Source organism: Carcharhinus amblyrhynchos, chromosome 6 (genome assembly GCF_965287045.1).
Source record: "Carcharhinus amblyrhynchos chromosome 6, sCarAmb.v2.hapA, whole genome shotgun sequence".
Classification (NCBI taxonomy): domain Eukaryota; kingdom Metazoa; phylum Chordata; class Chondrichthyes; order Carcharhiniformes; family Carcharhinidae; genus Carcharhinus; species Carcharhinus amblyrhynchos.
In genome coordinates, this window is record NC_137329.1 from 97,334,793 (window position 1) to 97,358,543 (window position 23,751).

The window sequence follows — 23,751 nt, forward strand, 5'->3', positions numbered from 1 at the left end:
TTCGATTCTTGGCTTGGGTCACTGTCTGTGTGAAGTTTGCACATTCTTCTCATGTCTGTGTGGGTTTCCTCCAGGTGCTCCTGTTTCCTCCCACAGTCCAAAGATGTGCGGGTTAGGTTGATTGGCCATGCTAAAATTACCCTTAGTGTCCTGAGATGTGTAGGTTGGAGGGAATAGTGGGTAAATGTGTAGGGACATGGGGATAGGGCCTGAGTGGGATTGTGGTCGGTGCAGACTGGATGGGCCAAATGGCATCTTTCTGTGCTGTAGGGATTCTATGATACTGTATGATATTACAAAAAAATTATGATTTCTCCCCTTTAACTTCTGCAAGGAGGATTTTCCATATGTCACCTTACTGTAATTCATATTCATACTGTAATTCATGTATGCACATTGGTTGATGGAGATCCTAGTATTGCTCATTGAAAACATGGACTGTTGATGCTTATTGTGTTTTTTGCTTGGGACTGTGAATTAAGTGTTTGATAAAAGAAAGTTGATGTGGTGCAGCACACTGATGTACCAAGCTGTGGAGTTTTGGAATGCAAGGTCATATTGCAGTTGCTCTCTGTTAATTTCTGCTGTATCCTTGCATCTTATTTGAGCTGTAGAGTTTCTGGCACTTAATCGCAATTTTGCACCATTGAAGGAGGAGAAGGATAATCAAATAACCAGTTGTAATCAAATCCAAATCCTGCCACATAACTCTAAACAGGCATAAAGATCGTTGAAGGCCGACAACTTTGATCAAGTTTTTGATTTATCTTTGCTGGTGTATTTTTTTGGCTTGGTGTCAGTTCTTTTCTGATGGGGCTTCCGTAAAGCTCCTTGGAATGTTTTACCACATTAAAGATGTATTAAGTTGTTGCAAACTTCAGAGTAGTCAATTTTCAGTGGTCAACAATAACAACATGGAGGGTAATTAGAATATATTTTTATAATGTGTGTGTAAATTGATTTTAGATATGATTAACTTCTTGTGTTCTCATTTATTCAGCTGAACATTCAACTTGATGCAGTAGTACAAAGTAAATTGTAGAGTGATGATTAATCAGAAAAAATTGTAACCTGATTTTAATTTTTATTTAATGCTCTTGTATTCTTGTCATCTGTTTTATGTAGGCTTTTGAAGATTTATTCTTCTCTTGAAATTGTAGATGGTCTTTGTGGTTGCCAACGGCAGCCATTTTCCTAACATTGCCACTGTAACAATATTGTAACAAGAAAAAATTGCATTATTGGCAAGTAATGTTATAATAACAGGGACAACAATATTTCTGAAGCATCTGCTTCCAGCTTTGTAATCCAATTCCTGTTGAAGTTGGCAGACGCATTTCATTTTTCAACATACAACATTTGTTAGTTTCTCTGATCTTTTATTTAGTATATGGCCATGGATTTTTATGTGGTATTATATTTGGTTTAAATGTCTTTTGATTTTTTTTCTTAAAATCCCTTTTGAACAATGCTCTGTTACATAGGCAGAAAAGGAAATCATTACGGAGGCTGTTTTGAAAGCTGTGCAAGAAGAGAGAGAAAGGATGGAAAAGATCCAGTTGGAGAAAAGAGAATTATGGGAAATTGAGCGGTGTAAGGACCAAGAGAAATTGGAGCAGGCTATCCAAGAAGCATTGCAAGAGGAGAGGAACAAAAGCCAGGTAAAATGTAAATTGCATAAATTAAGGTCTTGCAAATCTGTTATAGAAAATCTGAAGCAATATACTCATTGGTTGCTCCGGTTAGTTTTAATGCTATAAAATGTTTTAGTATGCAATTATGTGACCTGCTTCTTTTAGAGAGAAATATATGAAAGGGTGAAAATACTAGAGCATCTTTGCTTCATAAGTGAAATAAAAATTGGAATAGTGGCATATCAGTCAATCTTATATACAATCAAGCTAGACTTAGACCCTACCAAAAATCACCTCATCTCTGCACTCCCAGCTATGCTGTTGACTGCTTGTTTGCCCCTTTTTATTCAGTCAGCACTACCACCATAGATTTTGCTTCATGTGCAATCTCTTATTTAGTTCCATTTTTACTTTTCAACCACATCCATTGCTCAGTGCTATAGTACTCATGTACTATCACATCCATCTGATACCCTGTATTCCCACAAGCAACAACTTCTCGCCATTGTTTCCATGTTGTTCATTGCCACCCTATCATGTCCTGAGGTTCATCCTGGAAATTGTTGATCTTCATGACGGAAAGATTAAATTCAGTTCCATTTACCTAAGCTATTTATTAGGTTGTCCACACTGTACTCATTGCTCAGGCACACATGAGGGACCATATAGGTGAGGTCATTGTCAGAGCTTGTGCAACTGTAAATCAATACAAGTAAATGTATTTTGATGATGAGGAAATTGTGGAGGAAGAAGTTCTCTATTTGGTGTTAATAACTTGCAATGTTCTAATGTAAGGAGATTCAGAGACTGTTAACATTGTCTGTGTATTTTGCATTTTTCTTATAGTTTTGCAGAAATATTTATATGGAAGGATAGGTGTGTCTTAGTATGCATGGCTTCTTGCACATGGAAAATGTGGTTCTCTAGAGATTGCCACAATAATAATAGATCTACCCATCAGATATCATATGGTGTACTATTTGCATTCAGTTGATCATATTCTGACTGTCTTGAATGTTGAAATCAGCTACATTCCCACTGCTGGTTGGGGGCTTACAAGAAAGGGCAAAGGAAATTCAGTACAAATCATCTGTAAAGGCTGCTTACAAGTGTGGTGGGCGAACTTAAAGGAATGCAGCCAGTTAATGTAGTTGACCACATTATGCAAATCAAAGCAGTTGTTAGCTTTGTAAAGGTGGTTTCTGCATTAAAAATATCTGGCAAAATCGTGACTGGCACACTAAATATAATGGCAAGAATCTAATTATGTGGCTGAGTGATGGAGGAGCACACCACTCCAATCTGTTTTGATTGCATGCAAAGTGAAGTACCACAAAATTAAATCTTAATAGGAATAGTGGTCATGCATGTCACTCTAGGGCACCCTGCCCATGCAGCATGCCTGAAAGGAGACAGTGAAAAAGGACATCGAGTGTAAGTGACACTGCCAGCCTTATGGCCAGTGTTCACTTCAGGTGTCCTTGACAGGTGGCATAGCTTTGCATCTGTCAGCTTGCTGACACAAAGTCCTCATAGCCAATTCTGCAAGTTCATTGACTGTTGGTGTGCTTTTATCTGTAGTTGCAGATTTCAGGAAAGCACTGACTAGTAGGATGTGGTCTGTTTGTGGCTTGACTTGCTGGCTATCCTACCATTTCTCCCTTATATATCTCCAAAAATTTGAATAAATTACCACAATCACCTGACTAGTTAAATCGAAACAAGAAATTAATCCCCAAAAAAGCAGCAAAATTAGTTCAGAAATAGTCACAGATTTTTTAAATTACATTTTGGTAAACATTGCATCCTAACAAACTTGAAAACCCTCAATCTGATTGAGTGCTAAACTCACACAAATGTTGGAAAATTGCATGTACCATGTTCTCCAAATGGGCCTAAATTTTAATACAATTAGCTGCAAATTAATGGAATCAGTACAATACCAGATAACTGAGACAGCAGTAAAGGGGCAGAGATCTGGAACGCTGGGACTGTGGTTCCTTTCCTCTTGTCCCGTTTGAGCTCAGCTTGTTTATGTGTCACAACTCCTGTTGTCTCAATCCTATTCACATTAAACAGCTGACTACATAACTTCCCTTCTTAGCCCCCTTTGTTAGTTGGTATTATTAATGTTTCCCTCTCCTCAGCTGCTGTTCACCTCCAACTTCAAATCTCCTGTTACCAGTACTCAGCTCACAAAACCCATCCGTGACCCCTCTTTGCAAACTATCTCCAACCTCCATTCCTTCTCCAAAGTATTTGAACATGTTTGCTGCCTGCCAAATCCATGTGCACCTTTCCTGCAATTCCATGTTAAAACATCTCTAATCAGATTTTGGCTCCTGCCACAGTACAAAAAGGCTTTTTTCAAAGTCACAAAAGAAATTCCATGTTACTATGACTGTAGTAAGCTGTCAGTTCTCATCCTTTTTGTCTGCAACTTTTGGAACAGTTGACTACGCATTCTCCAACACCTCTCCTCCTTTGTCCAGCCCAGTGGGACTTGTTTTGCTTGGTTTCTCTCAAATCTATCCAGCCATTTCCAGACAATCGCCCAATAGTTCCCCTTGGTCCTGCGCCCATACTTCTGGATTTCCCCAAGGATCTATCCTTCACCTCCTTCTATATCTCTTCTCATGCTGCTCCTTGATGACATCATCTGAAATTAAGTCAGGTTCCATGTGTACATGGATGGCACTCAGTTCATCACCACCTCTCTTGATACTCCTGGCTCTGATTTATTACACTGCTTGCCTGACACCCGGTGTTAGATGAGCAGAAATTTCCTCCAATTAAATATTGTGGTAACTTGAGCCATTGTCTTTGGTCCCTGTCCCTTTCCCTGGCTTTATCAGGCTGTCCTTAGTCATGTTGCCCTCTTTGACCCTGAGTTGAGTTCCAACTCCATGCCCCCTCCATTATCAAAACTATCTGCCTTCATCTACATAATGCATAATGTTGCACATCTCCCCTGTAGACTTGACTGTTCCAATGCTGTCTTGGCATGCCTCCCATCTTGTACCCTCCAAGTACTTGAGCTCATATAAAATTCTTCAGTCTGTATCCTATCTTGCATTAATTTTCATTCACTCATGATCTTTGTATCCACTGACCCACATTGATTCTGAGTCCAGGAAAATCTCAATTTTAATAATCCTGTTTTTATTTTCTGAAATCTCTCCACCCTTGCTCCTTTGTACTCCTGTGATCTCCTTCGACCATCCTATACTGTGCTACCTCTACACTTCTGTAACTCAGGCCTTTTATACAGCCCCAATTTTCTTTGCTTCACCATTAGTAGCTGTGCCTAAGCTGCTTATACCCTCAGTCCAGAATCCCTGCCTTCAATCTGGTGTCAAGTTCTGTTTGATAATGACTTTTGAAGTGCCTTGTGATGTTTTACTATGCGAAGGTGCTATATAAATGCAAGTTGTTGTCTCCACCCATTTTTCTGATTGACACCTACTTGACACCTGTTCCCTGATCTCAGTGATTTTTGAGAACCACTGAACTGTTGATAAGATACTTCTCCTACAGTGAAAATTGATGTGCTTGGCTCCTGGGCACTTTGTAATGAAACAGTACTCTCAGAGTTCCGTGAATAGGTTCCAGCTGTCCAGACTTAACGGGTATAATGGATATGGTTAGGTGCATTGGCCATGCTAAATTCACCGTTGGTGTACCCGAACAGGCGCCAGAGTTTTCACAATAACTTCATTGCAGTGTTAATGTAAGCCTACTTGTGACAATAAGAAATAAACTTAAACATAAACTTAATGTTTTTGCAGAACTATTTTCATCTTATATGTGACATCAGACTAGTTTAATGATTTTACAACACCAATCTACATCTTAGTCATTTCACTTCAGCTAAGCATACTTTATTGTGCTGCGATGATGGCTCCAATCCCAATGCATATATTAATGCCTAATTGTGGGGAACGGAGAGGCTAAAAAACAGAAAATGCTGGGTTGATTATCTGTTATTTCCCCCATCACCAGGAAGCCATAAAAGAAGCTGCAAATGAAGAAAGAAGAAGAAGTGAGAAAGTTGTAGCAGAGGCAATTCAGAAAGCCAGGGAGGACATGATTGAATATACCAAAGAACAAAAAAGGGTAAATAATCGCAATCATTTATTCTACGAACTAGACAATGATATATAACTTTTGCTTCCACCCCACTTCTTAATTATTGTTTGATTGATGCAAGCCTGTTTCTGAGCCTGTAGGATATATACACTTCTGTGCACCTAAACTAGGCTTGTACTCGTTAGAGTTTAGAAGAATGAGGGGAGATCTCATTGAGACATATAAGATGATGAATGGGATGGATAGGATAGAGGTGGAGAGGCTCTTCCCGCTCAGAAAGGACAGTAGGACTAGAGGGCACAGCCTCAAGATAAAGGGGGGGCGGTTTAGAACGGAGTTGAGGCGAAACTTCTTCACTCAAAGGGTGGTGAATCTCTGGAATTCTCTGCCCGTTGAAGTGGTGGAGGCTGCCTCGCTAAATATATTTAAGACGTGGGTTGATAGGTTTTTGATAAGCAAGGGGATTAAGGGTTATGGGGAGAGGGCAGAAATGTGGAACTGAGACATGACAGATCAGCCATAATCTTATTGAACGGCGGGGCAGGCTCGAAGGGCTAGATGGCCTACTCCTGCTCCTATTTCTTATGTTCTTATGTTCACCTTCATTGAACACTTGCCGCGATCAGCTGACTCAGCACAAAACCAGGACCTTTCTGATTTGTACATTTGAGGACCATATGAATAAGTAAATTTAGCTGATGAATGATTTAACTCATATCAATTGAGATATTTGAACACAGAATGATAACGTTAATTGTGTTGTCAGTTTTAATTAAATTCCTCCTTCTCCAAGTCTCATAAGTGAAGGATACTGAATTCTACGCTGTGCAGTAAGACCCATTATAACTGTGGCACGACTCAGATTTATGGGGGATACAGTATTAAGTAGCACAAGCGACAGTTGCACGTTGTTTATGTTTTGGTTCATTGTAGGTATTTCAACAACCCCTCCCCAATAACCTTCAGCATGCATCAAAAGGCTCTTCTTTTGTGTGATGTTTGTACCACAGGCTAGAATCATGCAATAAGTAATATTATCATTAAATCATCATAATTTGCTCATTTTTAGAGGTTGTATGGTAAATTCATTCAGATTCTTCTTGTGTTGTGAGCTGTCGTTAAACACGGACCTTGCCTTAGGTTTACTCAGTACTGTAAAAAGAGAAACTAATAGTTGCCTCTATACGGCTCATTCAGCCTTCGATCTGATCTTTGACAATGTGTCACGTCATTTACAATGTCCGTAGAAGAAAATAATTTTCTCATAGTAAATGGTATAGTGCTAAACAAAATGAAAGTTTTAACAGGTTTTCTTTCCTGTTACATAAAATGATGATTACTGACTTTTTGCTGAGAAAGATGAAAGAAAAGCTGTTTTAAATATTCTTGTTTCTTTTTACATTTGAAAATATGTATGGAGTTTGTATAAAATTTTGCTGATATTTGCTACTGCATTTAAAGATTCAAATTAAGATTGTGGAATGCAAACCCTTATAAAGGATTTGTGACTGCTTTCCCAATGATTATAATAGTATGATCTGGGCATATCCTAACCCAGTTGCAAGGTAATTTTTATTTTTCCACAGGGACTATTTTTGATTCAAGGTATCAGCCAAGTCACTGTAGAAGATGCAGCATTTGTATCATGAGATCTCTGATGGTTCAAAAGTAAACCAGTTGAGATTATTATCTAACCGTAAAAGAACACCTGCTGCCCCCAGTGAGTAATGTAAATTAACACGTAATTGAGAGACCATATATGGAAAATCATAATACAACAGAGGGAATACTTGGACTGAAAAACAACAATTTGACGGAAGAAAGTCAGTTATTTCCAGTCAACAGAAAGTAGCTTCTGTTGTAGAATTCTGTTCATCTTTTCTGTTGATATGCATCCTAAACACATCACAAACTCACCCAAGTACATTTTTGAGGTTGCAGTATTGGAATTCGAAAAGTTTTAGTTTAAACATGGATGCAAGGAACAGGAGTAGGCCATTTAGTCCCTTGAGCCTACTATGCCATTCAATATGATTGTGGCTGATCCTCAATCTCAATGTTATATTCCTACTTTCATAACTCTTGATATCATTAAAATCTAAAAAAAAAGCTTTGTGCCAAGATGTAAATGGCATTTTGGTGTGAGTCCTGGCACTTTGCAGCACAAGGTGTAGGAGAGCAAATGTACACCTAGCTACAAAGTTGTGACATCTTTATGCCCAAACACATGGTTCTGTCCAGAACAAGTCAAATCGCACTTTACTCCTGTAATATATATCAATTGAAGAATGAAAGATCTTATAACAGTAGGTAATGTATCCTCCATGTGTGCAGTTCACATGTGGCAGTCGTAGGTCATTTGCATCTTTAGTGAACCGTAGCCCTTCCTGTTCATATAGGTGAGGTATTGTGTGCAGGTGCTCAAAAGGCTACATCTGTGCACTCTGATTTTCTTTACCCCAGAGAAATCAGACTGCATGTAGTATTGCATCTGTTTTTCCTTCTGTTTTCCAGAAGAAAATTTTTGCTATTTCTCTGTCCAAAAAAGGGCATCCATTATCACTTTGATGCAGTGGTGCTTGGCAAACTGATTTATCTCATACAAGTGTGTTTTGGATAACTTTACAGATCTGTTACGTGGAAATTTATAGTCAAGATCATTTTCAATCCCATGGACTGTTAGCTATGTCAGTCGGACTCGTCCAGAGCCATTCCAATGAACTTCAGCCTCCTCAGACATATGGGTACAAATAAATCATAGGGTGCATCTTGCTTGCCGCTCACACCACACTCCTGCTGCAGCAAGGTCAGAGAATTTTGTGGCCAGTCAAATCTCCATTCACTGCAGTAGGATGGGAAAACCCCGCTGATGTGAGCGGTGATAAGATTCACATCATAGTTTCACATCACACCCAATGGCCAAGGTATGGGTGGGTGTGCCTCCCATCTTTAGAACTCTCAGTCACATTCTTTCTTCCTTTTCCTAGAAATGGAAACAACAATCTGTACAGGACCCAACTGGTCCTTCCAACAAAGTGAACCATCCTATAAAACATTGTTATTAATCTTGTATTTTTGCATGTTACAACTCTAATGATGCAATATACTTAAACTTCTGTTGTTACAGTGTAGCAAGCTAAATTTGATTTGCACATGTGAATTGTCTTCATTTGTAGTGGTCAAGAACTCCACAAAGCAATTTTCACACCAACACTATGTTGACTCCAATGCGATACATAAACCATTATTAGGACTGAATTTGTGGAAATAGTGAATCTCAACACACTGAAAAAAATGTAGTTCTATGGTGGTGTTTGTTAAATCTTGCGTCAGCTCCAGAGCTAGATTAAGTGGTACGGAGCTTCCAAAAGAAGGTAAATGATTAGTTGATGAGTAGCTTTTCTCTTTTTCTCTAAATTATGATATTAATTCAAATTTGGAACTGGGAAATTGAAAACATTTGAAAGCTAAGTAGTTAAAGAAAACTATATAATAAAGGATGTGGTGTGGCGGTTGATGAGTTGCACAACTGTAACATGCGGGAGTTGGTGGACACCAGTGTGATCCTTGATTCTGCAGTAAACTTCTGCAGCTCAAAGAACTTTGACTCTGCATTGTTGAGCTGGAGTCTGAGTTTATGATGCTGCAGTGCATCAGGGTGAGGGAAAGTTACCTGGTCACTTTATTCCTGGAGGCAGTCATTACCCCTCAGGCTTGGATCATTAAATGGTCAAGACAGGTCAGCATGTCTGCAAATGAGGTTGGTATGTGGATTGAAAAGGTAGAAGTGGAGGAGCCTCAATCCCTGCAATTGTCCAACAGGTTTGAGATCCTTGTAAATTGTGTGGACAAGAGCTGGGGCTACAGGGTTAATGAGTGAACTAATCAAGGAATTGTGGTAGAGAGTGCCATTCATTTGGAGGAGTGAGTCAAAAGGAATGTAATTGTAGTAGGAAACCGCGTATTCAGGGAAAATCACCATTCTCTGCAGTCCTTAAGGTTGTTTATTTTAATTCTTCATCGGATGTGCGCATCACTGACAAGGCCAGCATTTGTTGCTCATCCCTATTATGATGATCAATGCTAGTTGCATGGTTACCATCGCTAACATTAACTTTATATTTCATTTTAATTACGTTTTATTAATTGAATTTAAATTCTACCAGCTGTCATTGTGGGATTTGAAAAATGTCCTGGGCATTAGCGTGGGCCTCTGACATTATCGTTTTACTGTCTTCCCCCTGTGTTGTTTGTCTGGTGTTAAGGTTCAGGACATTGGTTCAGGTTGGAGAGGAATTTGCAGTGGGCGAGCAAGGATCCAGTTGTCATGATCCACGTGGTCTAATGACATAAATAGGACTAGGAAAGAGCTGCGCTCAGGGATTGAGCAGTCCAGATTAATTTAAAAAGCAGAATCACAAAGGCATTAATCTCTGGATCACTACCAGCGCCACCTATGAATTAGCATGGGGTAAATATGATCAGGGAGTTGATTGCATAGCTCAAGGATTGGTGTAGGAGAAATGGGGGATTTTGATTCATGTGTCATTGGCACTAGTACTGGGGAAAGAGGGAGCTGCATCATTTGGACAGTTCCTACAATCTGTGAGTTCCAATGCAGGCCTTGCTAAACCTGCCACATTCGAGAAAAATAATCAGAAAGTACAATGACTGTTGGTATTATTGTGGAATTCATAATTCCAGGGTTAATTCATAACAAAAATCTGAAATGTTTAAATATCAATAGAAACCAAAAAGAGGTTCAGAATTGTTCAGGAGTCATTCATTAAGTTTCTGAGACATGGGCTGTAATGTCATTAAAGTTGTGAAGTGAACAAATTCAGATTGGTTAATAAGTATATTGTGAATCCTAAAGGAAGAAGCTTTAGAGTTTTAAACGACATGTCTGATATAACCTAACTTGGTTTCAAATCTTTAAACGATTTTGTAGACTTTATAAATAGAATAAAGTGGGTTGATCTAATTTGAAATCTACTTCTGACTCAAAAGGCACTAACCTTTTAGTATTCATGATGATCTGCCCAAAGGGTCAGCCATCCCCAACATTAGCTTATCATTGTAGATTAGTAAAGCCAAAATGCAAATGGATTCATACTGCAGATTTCAAATTGTTCTGCATTTCCTGTGGTCAACCAACCTTGCCCGTATTTTAAAAGTGATTTTATCTCATTACTTCAAAGTATATCTAAAAATTCAGATGACCCTCAAGGATCATCATTGACCTATAGCGTACTTCAGTTTGTTTGAATTTCATTTGATTCACTTTTTGTAGCAGTCTGATAAATGTTGCTGTAATTCAAAGTCAGTTGTCACATGCCCAGAAAACTCCGAATAAGACATTGTGCTGGACTTTGTGGACAAAGGTGAAGGAAGGGCACTTGCTGTTCAATATGTCGACAACTACTCATAGTTGTTCAGCCCAACTGGTTGCTGAACAAAGACTTGGGGCACAACTTTCTGGCCTCATCATGACATGGGCAGGACTGGAAAATTCAGTGATCGTTCAAAGGTTCATTGACTTTGGTGAGCCTGGAAAATCCAGCTGGTGGGTTGGGCTGTAAAATTCCATCCTTGGAGTTATCAGGCCTCTGCTCTGATCTAGATTAGTGCCATCTACAGGGGATCTGTGACTTGTGTGAGCAGAATAGGACAGCAATATAGCAAGACTTTTCAACCAACCAGGCTGAGGAGTTCTCACTAAGAACTGCAGCGTATAAAGCACGCGATATGAACTATATTTAAATTCTGAACAACGAAGGCAGTAAAGAGCAGAGATGAAAAATGAGATTAAGAGAGGAATAAAAGAGACAGAAAATCATTTAAAATATTAGGGGGGCAATTCACTGGTCCTGTTATTCACTGGCAGGAATCCTGACCACCCGCTGAATGGAGCATCAGAGCAACAATAGGATTCCCGACGTGAGTCACTCATGTCATCATTCACTGGCCGACCCCGATCAGTTTCTTATCCATTGATTATTCCAAACAGCTCATTTTAATGTAATTAGTGGGCTTAAAGCCTGACTCTAAGCCCTCCTGCCATTCACCAGTCTTTCCAGCAGAATCTGCACTTGGGCTTTGTTGTGACTTATGAACATTGTAGACCTGAAGAACTAAAAGTACTTAGCTGGTTTTGAGATTGCCTGTAACTGTAACCACAAGCAACTGCAGAAACTTCAATGCAGCTAAGTGCTCTTGGGTCCTTTTATGTATGAACATTGCAGTTAAGAACAATGGAAGGGGGTTCTTGAAACTCAGTCGACCATTAAAGGAAACATCAGTGAACAAAACTGACAGCATGCTGTCCATTAAATTGTCCATCCAAGAGAGAGCTATAAGGATTGGACTGAAATTGAATGGAAACAAGGCTTTTCAAAGGGTTTAAAGGGATATCAAAGAGCCTTTCTCTGCAGGCTCAGAGAATTGAAATAAATGTGGTTGAATAAGCAGCTATGAAGAGGGAACTGTCACCTACCCTCCTCCAGTGTAAGTGAATTCTCCTGTCAGTCAGTGACTTAAAGGAAGTCCCCTCACACCTGCAGCCTCTTAGAAAGAGAAAGGGGAATCCCTGATGAAGAATGGAGTGCCGCTGGGATGTGGCAGCCTGCTAGGTGTCCACGAGGCATGGAGATTAAAGTGACCAGGACACTTCAAAGTTTTCATAATTGACAGACAGAAATGAAGACTTTGCTCAAGAGATGCCTGAAATTATAATGCCAAGAGTAATTTCAGGTTTCTCAGGGCTAGGAGGAGCAGTCTAGCCATTAGACCCCCATTCCAGCGGAAAGTGCCGAGGTCAACCTCCTGTCCAACCTGAGTTCTCACCATCCCCAGGAACCTGGGGAAACCCCCTGCAGCCTGGCAATGGTAGAGGGGCACATAGACATTGCACTTACCAAGAGTCGTGTGGGGGGCATGACTAAAATCATGTTAGAATCCACAGTCTATGTTAAATTGGAATGATTTGTACATTGTCATTATTGACAATGATGGGCAAAAAACATAGTCATTGGGGGCATTCTGGTTTTCTTGCTGCTGTGAGCATGTAGAATTAATTTGCGTGAATCGTGGCCACTATCTTTTAAAATCTCTAACACTAATTAATTTCTGAAGGAATGCGACACCACATTTGCAAAGTTATATTTTCTGTGCTGGAGATGTAATAATGGCCGATCCCATCATTAAAAAATTACGTATACCTGAATGCACCAGCCCTAACATTTTCTGCCATGTTTAATGAGTTACTGTTAGGTAATTACTACATCTTCATAACATTGCACCAATTTACAGCACAGATTGTAGGGGATCAGGGTATTTCAGACTTCTGGATTTTCATGTTATCTGTTCATGTGCATATTCTGAAAGTTGCTGCTTGTGCTACTGCATAATAGCATTTAGCTTCATTGTTATTTTCAATGCAAAATCTTCGTCACTGTATCTCATGGCTCCTCATGGCAAAAACCAACCTCATCCAATTGCTTTTTATCATCTTCATTTCTGTGCCTAAGGTAATGCTGCAAGATTGAAAGTTGAGTCATTTTGATTGCACACCTCAAGGCAAATGATGCCAACTGTGGGGAAAATATTCCTGACCAAAATCATGTTCGAATCCACAGCTTATATTAAATTGAAATGATTTGTACGTTGCCATAATTGACAATGATGGACAAAAAACATAATCATTAGTAACTACTTCCTGGTGAGCATCTTTTTTTACTGAATTGCTCCGCGGATGTAATATTTTCACAGCTCCATCAGGAAAGAAAGATACCTTGCCATTTCTTCAAGACGCAAGACATGTCCATAAAACATTTTAGTTGTAAAATATGTCTTTAAAATGTTGCTGGCATTTTTGTGAGCAGTGAAATGCAGATATTTATACGTAGAATTTGCCCATTTTTTTATGCCAAACTTGGGGCTTGTAATCTCAGCCGGATGCCAATCTATTTGCACATATCTCCTGAGTGTTCTGCACTGAACCCAAAATCAACCCTATTAGTCCAAACCTGTGCTGAACTTCAGCTGATTCACTGAAGCCTGAAATGCAGAAGATAATAAAACTAAATGAGCATACAAGGATGTTGGAAAGTTATAGAGAATGAAAGGAAATTGGTTTAATTAGTTGAAATAATTCATTTAATTAGTTGAAATAATTCATGTGCAATAATGTAATAAAACATGTGATATTAACTAAATTAAATGTGGCATCGCCAAAGAGAAAATGCCAATTATTATTTAAAGAGAGTCTAAGGATCAAAACGAATGACCTGTGATCAGTTCGAAGTGTAACGAAAGAACACAGACCAGAGAAGTGAATTAATGACTTTATAACTTGTAGCTTGTTTACTTATTTGCTTCATGTCAGTGAAGGGCCACTGATGCTGCTGGGGTCCCTTCGAGAGCTAAAGAGTGCCCTAAGAGGGGCCTCCTGCTGGAGCCCACTGGAAAGTTACCAGGGTTTAATTGGCAGCCTCCCCATTTAGTGGAAGTTGGAAAGAGCCCTTAATTGACCACTAGCGTGACTCTCTTGGGCTCCAGGTGAGCTGGCCATCCGATTCCTTTCCTGCTCCTGGCAAAATGGCATGGCGGCAGGAAGGTGTTGGATACCTTGCCCAAAGCCTTACAACGCCATTTTGCAAGCTTTCCTGCCACCAAGCCGATTCTTAAAGGCTATGTAAAACTCAGCCTAATGTATGTGTATTAGTTTTGGTGCCTTCGCTTTAGTTATGTTGTGAAGAGAATAGGAAAAGGGATAATGCAATAAAATGGCATGTTTATGAATATATCACATAAATAATCTTGTTACATCTCAGTGATTTCTGCATTGAAAACCACAGCTGGTGCCCTTTTAAATGTGGAGAATTTTCAAATCGCTCAGATGTGGCCATTTATCTAAATGCCAGACAAATGTCTGGAGCTGGGAAACATGTAGTTATTTGGTTTGGAGAGTAGGAGTATCTTATTTCCACTTTTTACTTTATTGCTGCACATAACTAAACGAGCCTTTTGCTTGTCAATGCCAGGTACTTAAGCTATAACTAAGTAAATGAATTCTTAAAAAATTGACTAAACTATATCTTTGATGTATATGAACTTTTGTCTGTTTTCATAGCTTATAATCCCTAGAACAGGCCACTAGTCTGTCACTAGAGGCTTATTGCTTGAGGGGATGCCACTCCTCATCAAGTGTATCTGACCAATCTGTCTCAGATTGGAAGGATTTGCAGGTTGACACTCCTCAACATGTTTAGCTGAGTTATGAATGCACCTTCCTTGGCCATCAGATCATTAAACCTGGAACCTTGGGCTCAGAATCAGGGGTTCTACCCACTGTGCGAGAGTGATTAGGATGGGAACTTGCTACCAACAGGAGTAATTGAGATGCATAGCATGAGGGAGAAAGTAATGGAAGGATTTATTAATAAGATTGGATGAACAAGGATTGAAGGAGCCTTGTGTGAAGTATAAGCACTGGCATTCTCCTGTTGGTATGAATAACTCTTTGCTATAAATATTTTGTAACACATTGGGACACAGTCTTACCAAAAAAATTCAAAGTGTCATTAAAGGTATGAAAATGAGTGTTTCACACTTATATTTTTGGGCGAGTTTGGCAATGCAATCTTACCACACTGGCAATTTTTTTGACAGCAGAGCGATTCACACTGGGGAGATGAGCTTATGTTCATTAGTGAATCCGGCTTCAGAGCTCAGGTGCCATTGCTCAGGGCATCCTTATTTCTCAGTGAACTAGGACAGCTCCTCCCCTGCACCTCCCATTCCACCCTCCCTATCATCATCAGCATGTTCTCCCCCACACCAATGTGGATTACCAGCATTGGTGCATCAGGACCATCCCGATGAGTCCCTTGGCAACCCCTCTACACTCCCCTCTGCACACCCCTCCCTTGCAAAGTGTCCAATACACCCCCTCCTTGCATTGCCCCTCCCACATAGTCCCCCACAAATCCTCCCCCGGTAGAGCCCCTCCCCATGTAGAGACCTCCATGCTCCCCCTGCCCCCATGAGCTTCCCCTGCATAAGCCCCCCAACATTGTGCATACCACCCACCCCCCGTCATGGCATCCCCCCAACTCCAGCCCCACGCCCACTTAGGCCATGCCCTGTGGCACTACCCTGGCACACTTGTGATGACCAACTGGGCAGCGTCAACTTGCCAGGTGGGCAGTGCCAGTATAAGGTGGGCACTGCCCGGCCATGGGGCTGATGACCCAGGGCTTCAATGGTCTCTGGTCTCCATACCCGGCAAGGCTATCACATCTGGTCTTTGGTGGTCAAGACCAGCAGTAATTCATGCTGCTATGGGGTCCCACCGGCAAGGTGGTAAGCATTCGTGAGACTGTAAACGGCTGTGCGGAAGGTGCTAATGTCATGTTGATGATGACATTAACATTCATATTGGTTCTGCACCCTTTCTTGGCATGAAGCTGATCCTGTTGGCAAAATAGTGCTGGTAACTCTGTGCATGGTACAAACCGGGCATGCTCCCTTTTTCTGGCCTTGCATGTCATCTTACCAGCTTCCTATGCCGATCGATTGGCACAGTGAGCCAGTGAAATCATGCCCATTAGAGCCTGAAGTCATTTGCAAGTTGGTTTGATTTTCAGTTTGCTATCAGGAAGTCTATTACCTGGTTTTGTCAAGTTATTTTGCTGTGGCACTTTGTTGAATGCCTTTTGGAAATCCAGGTACACAACATCCCCGTTATCCATGTTGCTTGTTATTTCCTCAAATAATTCTTAGTTCGGCACAATTTTCCTTTCACAAACCAATTTGACTCTGGCTAATTTTTTAATGATTTTCTATATGTCCAGCTATTACCTTCTTAATAATGGATTCTAATATTTTCCTGATGCTAGATGTTTAGTTAGCTTTAGTTTCCTGCTTTCTGTCTCCCTTCTTTCTGGAATATATGTGTCACACTTTCCAGTCCACTGAGACTTCTCTAGAACCTACAGCATTTTGAAATATCATCACTAATACATTGACCATCTCTGCACAACTTCCTTCAAGACCTTAGGATAAAAATCATCAAGTCCAAGGGACTTGTCAAGGTTTAATTCTACTAGTTTTCCTAAGTGATTATGATTGTTTCAGGTTCTTCTCTGTCTTTTACGTTTTAATTTTCAAGTATTCTTGGGATACTTTTTGCTGTATTCTACTGTGAACACAGTAAGAAGTCTCACAACACCAGGTTAAAGTCCAACAGGTTTATTTGGCAGCAAATGCCACTAGCTTTCGGGGCTCAGCCCCTTCATCAGGTGAGTGGGGAGTTCTGATCACAAACAGGGCATATAAAGGCACATACTCAGTTTACTGAATACTGATTAGAATGTGAGTTTTTAGAGCTGATCAAGTCTTAAACATGCAGACAATGTGAGTGGTGATAGCATTAAGCATAGGTTAAAGAGATGTGTATTGTCTCCAGATAGGACAGTAAGTGAAATGTTGCAAGCCCAAGCAAGTCATGGGGATTATAAATAGTGTGACATGAACCCGAGATCCCGGTTGAGGCCATCCTCATGTATGCAGTACTTGGCTATCAGTCTCTGCTTAGCGACTCTGTACTGTCGTGTGTCGTGAAGGCCGCCTTGGAGAATGCTTATCCAAATATCAGAGGCCGAATGCCAGAAGTGACCGCAGAAGTATTCGCCAACAGGGAAGAGAACAGTCTTGCCTGGTGATTGTCGAGTGGTGTTCATTCATCCGTTGTTCACCAGTGTACCGTGCCTCGGGACACCCTTTCCTGCAGCGTATCAGGTAGACAATGTTGGCCGAGTTGCAGGAGTATGTACTGTGGACCTGGTGTTCTCACGTGAGATGATGGCATAGTGGGAAGACAGACTCAAATTACCTGTTCAGTGCTTCTGCCATTTTCTTGCCTCCCATTATTACTCCTGCAGTCTTGCCCTCTAAGGAACCGGCTCTCACTTAGTTACTCTTCTTTTTAAGTGGTTATAGGCACTCTTGCCATCAGTTTTTTAATACTTCTAGTCTGCTCACTCTCATACTCCTTAGGTTTTCCCTGTTTGTTTTTTAAAGTCCTTATTTGATGATCTCTAAAATGTGTCCAATCTTTGCATTGTCGTACACTTTTTCTTTCAATTTGATACCATTATTAACTTCCTTAGTTAGCCACGGATGATGAAAGACAGTGGGGGTGATCTTACCAAACAAATTCCAAGTGCAGAATGACTTATCAATGATTCAGAACAAAAGTAAATCTATGGGTTTTTTTTCAGGGTCGTGTACTTCATGATCAGATTTTTTTGGTTTTGTTTCGGAAGAGAGAGCAAATATCATAAATAGTCCAGTCTTAGTGCAATGCCAAATGATGTTCACAGAAACACACTCAACTTCTCTTTGAAGACTCTACAGTTGCTTCGTAGCAACTGTGAAAATGGGAGAGAATCACGCCAGTTTTTTGGGCAAGCACCCAGCTGCAGTCTTAAAAGAAAAGAGCCCAGATGTGATTCTCGCCAGTAAGGGGAATGGGGGGAACCTATTCTCACAGGGAAGCTGGCTACTGAGCTCTAGGGGTGCCATTGCGCAGGCTTCCCGATCTCCCTGTGTACAAGTGTACATGGAAAATCGCCCCTCCCCCACCCCTCCCCAGTCACTGTCCTGGCTGATGCCAAATACCCCCCCCACCCCGCGATTGCTGTTGATGCTGATCCCCATCTCCCCAATCGCTGTCCCAACCGAACCCCAACCCCTTCCCCCAATGCAGTATGCCCCCTTCGCTCACCACTTCTTTCCACCCCCTTCAGGTCCTACCCCCATAAGGCCTCACCTGTTCATGTGGGACATTGTAACAGAGCTCCTCTATCCTTTTTTTAGGTCAGTTAAAGTTAGAAGCATGGACTGTTGAGGATGATAGGCTCTGTTTGAAATTAACTTGTTAACTTGACTTTTTTTGCAAGGTTGTGGGGAAGTGGGATACTCTGGTCAGGACTAAGTGGACATTTTAACTTGATTTGATCTATTCTGCGGTGAAAGCAGAAAGTGCTGGATAACAGCAAGCAACTTAGAGTTTTCAAAGAGAAGTTGAGTGTGTTTCTGTGAACATCATTTAGCATTGCACTAAGACTGGAGCATTTATGATATTTACTCTGTCTTCCAAAACAAAACCAAAAATCTGAACATGAAGTACACGACCCTGAAAAATAAATCCATAGATTTACTTTTGTTTTGAATCATTGACAAGGGAGAAATATTCTGACCACCGGTGCCTTCAGTAATCTGTTTTCTTATATAACGCAATATCTGCTTTATTCCTTTCCAAGTTCTCTTAAATATTACTCAACCATGTTTGTACAGGTTCCCCTAATATATCCAGAAAGGTTCTTCACTGTGCTCTCCCAGGGAGCTGTGATGACTGAAGAATAGTTTACAGTCTCTATCTTGATCTAATTTGATTCTTTATATCCTTTGAGTAAATTATTCACTTCCTCCACACCTATAATAACTGCTCCAACAGGTTCCACTCAGTTTAGTCCTCACGATACTAGTGCCCAAGTGAAAATGCTATTTCCTGGGCAATAATAGGACAGGTTAGAAATAATTGAAGTTCTTAAATGTATAAATGTATTGCTATTTCCAGAGAGGCTGCTGCCATGAAATGGCTAGTAGGTTCATGTGTTTAGAGGATTTTTTAAAAATGAGAAGCCACTATTTAATCTAATGTTGTGATGTAGCTTTTGATGGCTTGTAGGGCTTTTCAAGTAAGTGATGTGACAGAGGATATTGGGAATCAGCTGTGTGATTGCGCGCTGGAAAAACTAACAAATATTTCACTGTGGGTGGCTGTCTGATGTGCTCTTATTAATGATCTGTGGGATAGGTTGTAGCAGCTACTAGGATAGGTACTGTGGCAAAAGTACTTGCTTTGTAACAGAAATTAATTAATTTGAAATTCTTGCCAGAGGTCCTCATACGTATGAGCTCCTAAATATAGATTTTTCACATTGATCAGCTATGTACTGCCACAATACCCTACGCTACATATCTCGCCTACTGATGTTTCCTTTTTAACAGACATACTTGAAAGTTCTTGCATGGAATTAAGTGTACCGAGTAACAATTCTTCATCTGATCTCTCAAACGATGGTGGAAGTGCACCCCAGCATACACCTTACTGAGAGCGATGAAACGTGGAATAAGTTGGTGTCACTTATATACAGTATAGAATATTGAAAGCTAACATGCAGGTACAGTAAGTAATTAAGAAGGCAAATAGAATGTGGCCTGCATTGCAAGAGGAATGTAGAAGTAAAGATATCTTAATGCAGTTATAGAGAGCCTTGTGAGACTTGGGAATTGAGTGCAGTCTTGGTCTCATTAGCTAAGGATAGATACACTTGCCATAGAGACAGTGCAACAAAGGTTCAGAAATTAATTCCTGGCATGGAGGGATTGTCCTGTGAAGAATGGTTAAATAGATTGGCTCTTTATTCTCTGGAGTTTAGAAGAATGAGAGATGATCTCATTCAAATATACAGAATTCTTGCAGAGCCATCATTCAATGCAAGAAGGATGATTCCCCTGAATAGGGTGTTTAGAACCAAGGGACACAGTTTCAGATAAGGTAATTTAGGACTGAGATGAGAAGGAATTACTTCACTCAGAGCGTGGTGGATCTTTGGAATTCTGTGTCCCAGAGGGCTGGGTTTTAGTTTATTTTATCAGTGTCACAAGTAGGCTTACATTAACACTGCAATGTAGTTACAGTGAAAATTCCCTAGTCGCCATGCTCCAGTGCCTGTTTGTGTACACTGAGGGAGAATTTAGTATGGCCAATGCACCTAATCAGCACATCTTTTGGAAACCAGAGCACCCAGAGGAAACCCACAGGGACAATGTGCAGACTCCATACAGAGAGTGACCCAAGCCGGGAATCGAACCTGGGTCCCTGACGCTGAGAGACAGCAGTGCTAACCACTGTGCCACCATGGGGAGGCTCCGTCGTTTTGTATGTGTAAGACTGAGATTGATTGATAGAATTTTATATATTAAAAGCATCAGTAGATATGTGGATAATGCAGGAAAATGATGTTAGATCAGCCAAGCTCTAATTGAATGCTGCAGTGGACTCATAAGGCCATAGGCCTACTCCTGCTATTATATCTTAATGTTCTTATGTTCTTACTGTGTGGAATTTGTTTCACAGATGTGAAAGAACTTCAGAATTAAAACTATTTATGTAAATGTTTGTTTACATGGGTTACACCAGGCTTTCTAGGAAACCGCTTTGGCAAAGAATGTAATGTGGAGCTTCTGTCTTTAATTATAAAGTTGTGAATTATAGAATTGGTGCAAGGTTTGGATACAGGGATATAAAGCAACATCTCAGCAATTTTCTGAATTTGTCCTTTCTCATATCTTAGTAAGGGTTAGACACCTATCCTGAATCTGTTACCATTAGGCAGCCCTGTGTTCAAAATCTGCATTCCTGCTTGTCAGCTGTGAGAATTCTGAAATGGCCAGGTCATTTTAATTTCCATGTCCCCTTATCACTTGGAGGGACTTCTAAATCACAGCAGCACTCCATTCTGCATCAGGGATTTCCATTTCTGTCTCCCAGAACGGCAGATGTGAGCAGACCCCTCTGACCATCAGAAGACAGTGGGGGATATTTCCTATGCTGCTCGCCACAGGAATTATAGCAGGCAGGGGGATGAACCATGCAAAGGTTCTTTGACCTTGGGCAGGATTTTCTGTTGTGGATGTGCCGGCGTTGGACTGGGGTAAACACAGTAAAACACAGTCAGGTGACGAAGAGGGAAACCTCGAAAGCTTGTGCGTTTACTATCAAATAAATCGGTTGGACTAAAACCTGGTGTTGTCAGACTTTTTACAGGATTTTCTGGCCACGTATGTCCAAAATTGGAAAATCCTGCACAGTCACTTTCACTGGGGGGATATTCCCATTTCCACAGCTATTCACTGAGGCTTGCATTTATTTCAAGTCTCTGAACCTTTATAAAAATCTCAGTTTTTGAAATGCCTTCAAACCCTTTGAAAGCCTTGTTTCTCTTCAGTCTCAGTCCAGTTCTTTTATCTGCCCATTGATTGACAGCTTAATGGTTTTTACTCAGCATGCATTCAACTGTGTTTATTTATCTTTCCCTTCATGCTTGAGTGCATCTGAAGTACGCCCCCATTGTTCCTAACCACAATGTTTATAAGCCTGATTGACAGCTGTAGTTTCCTCAGAGGCAATAAGTGGTCTAACTGCTTAACCCCTTTGAAGAATCCACAGCTTCAGGCAATTCCTGCAGTGGGTGGGAACAGAAAACTTACTCTAGATTTTTGCTGGTGCATGGAATTAAAGCAGTAACACATTTTAATTTAATTTAATGAAATTATTGGATTCCAGTTTGAAAAGTATATTAATTTTTATCTTCAATTTATCATTAATTCATCCAACTATGTTCTGTTTAGAACTTTGATAGAAATATTTATCTTTGACCTTAGAGTGTAGGTTCAGTTCAAATGGCCCACACAGCTGAACAAATTTTACCCACTCTATAGTTAATAGTCTGCAAATTTATACGATTGAATAATGTGAGAAATTATGGAATCAGATTTATTTTGTTTGCAAAAATACTGCAGGTGATTTTGAGCTTGCACTCTTTGTCTGAGGGAATAGTGGCATCTGCTCAAAATCTGGAGAGCAGGATTTGTACTGGTGAGGTCCCGAATTCCGATTTATCTGCCCCTCAGCGGTGAAGTAGTGCGAAACGCACTGCAAGACTGCAGAAAGCTCATTTTAATACACTGGCATACCATTAGCAAGTACTCTCTCTAGGGCCAGAAACAGCACTGCCATTTATTGCTAAGATTTCACCCACTTTGATTTCTTATTCATACAGTATTTACTCGTCCTTCTTCCTCTAATAAAACAATATGCCACAATTTCCCTTGGCTATGTATTATTTTCTCTGTAATTGTGAATAACAATAGTTTTTAACCTCTTGTTGCGGGGAATGCCAAATATTGATTTTATCCTTCATAATAAAATCCATGAAACATAAACTAGTCTGTAGTCTTCCTCCTGTCACCATCTCTCCTACAAAAATAAATGTTCCTTCATGTCTATTTTATCAGTAATGGCAAAGCATTGGTCATTGCAGGCAGCAAGTATGTAATTTCATGGCCAGAATCAGTTTTGTCATTATTCTGGAGTATCTGATCATTCTTTATCTCCCGCTGTTGGAGCATAATAGGCATTTACTAATAGTGATGTTTCAGTTCCGCAATGGATAAATGTACTTCTTGCAGTGTGGGATATAGAGTCTAGAAAGCCATTGATTCAGTAATTAGTTCATGTTGAGTTAAAATCAGCTGGGACAATGGTGAAGGCAATGAAATCATACCCTGTGTCATTTGACTAGAAAATTCATGTTGAGTCTTTGCTCCTGATGACTATCCACTGATCCCTGTTGGAAAGCAAATGTGTGAATGCGTGGTGAGGAAAGGATTGTGATATCTATGCACTTGAGTTGCTTGCAGACATTCACTGTCCAACCTTGCGTATGAAAAGCAACACTTGGGAGATGTGCTAAAGTACTGCCAGCACATGTAGAACTGTGACTATTGGTGTCTGTGCCAAATTGAGAACAAAAAATTGGGGAGGGAGAAGGTAATTTGGTGAGTACAAAGTCACATCATTAAAAGTTTTATTTTGGCAGAACATTCTTGTTCTATTAAAAACAACACTTAAATATTTCAAACAAAATGTGTTTGATATAACTGGATGGAGCTAGATTGCTACTTGATTCCATTATTGTGATTGCTTCCATTTGCTAATGGTCTTTTTTCATCATTAACATTCCAAATAGTTGGAAAGCAACTTCTTATTGGAGGGGAATGAAATACCGTACGTGAATAAACATGAAACCACCTGCAAATGTGTCATTGCTTGTGGCATTACCAGATATTAGCTGACCTATCTGCTGCTGCCATGATGTAGAGCCTAAAATGC

At 40.2% G+C, this 23,751-nt stretch overlaps 1 protein-coding gene across 3 annotated transcripts in view; it reads left to right on the plus strand.

Moving 5' to 3' along the window:
• LOC145344149 (coiled-coil domain-containing protein 91-like) overlaps positions 1-23,751 on the plus strand; it is a 140,449-nt gene that overhangs the window by 97,108 nt on the left and 19,590 nt on the right. For all 3 annotated transcript variants that reach the window (XM_080191030.1, XM_080191033.1, XM_080191031.1), the window contains 2 exons: positions 1,485-1,661; positions 5,637-5,750. In XM_080191030.1, the coding sequence (XP_080047156.1) occupies positions 1,485-1,661; positions 5,637-5,750 (291 nt within the window). The remainder of the gene's footprint in view (positions 1-1,484; positions 1,662-5,636; positions 5,751-23,751) is intronic.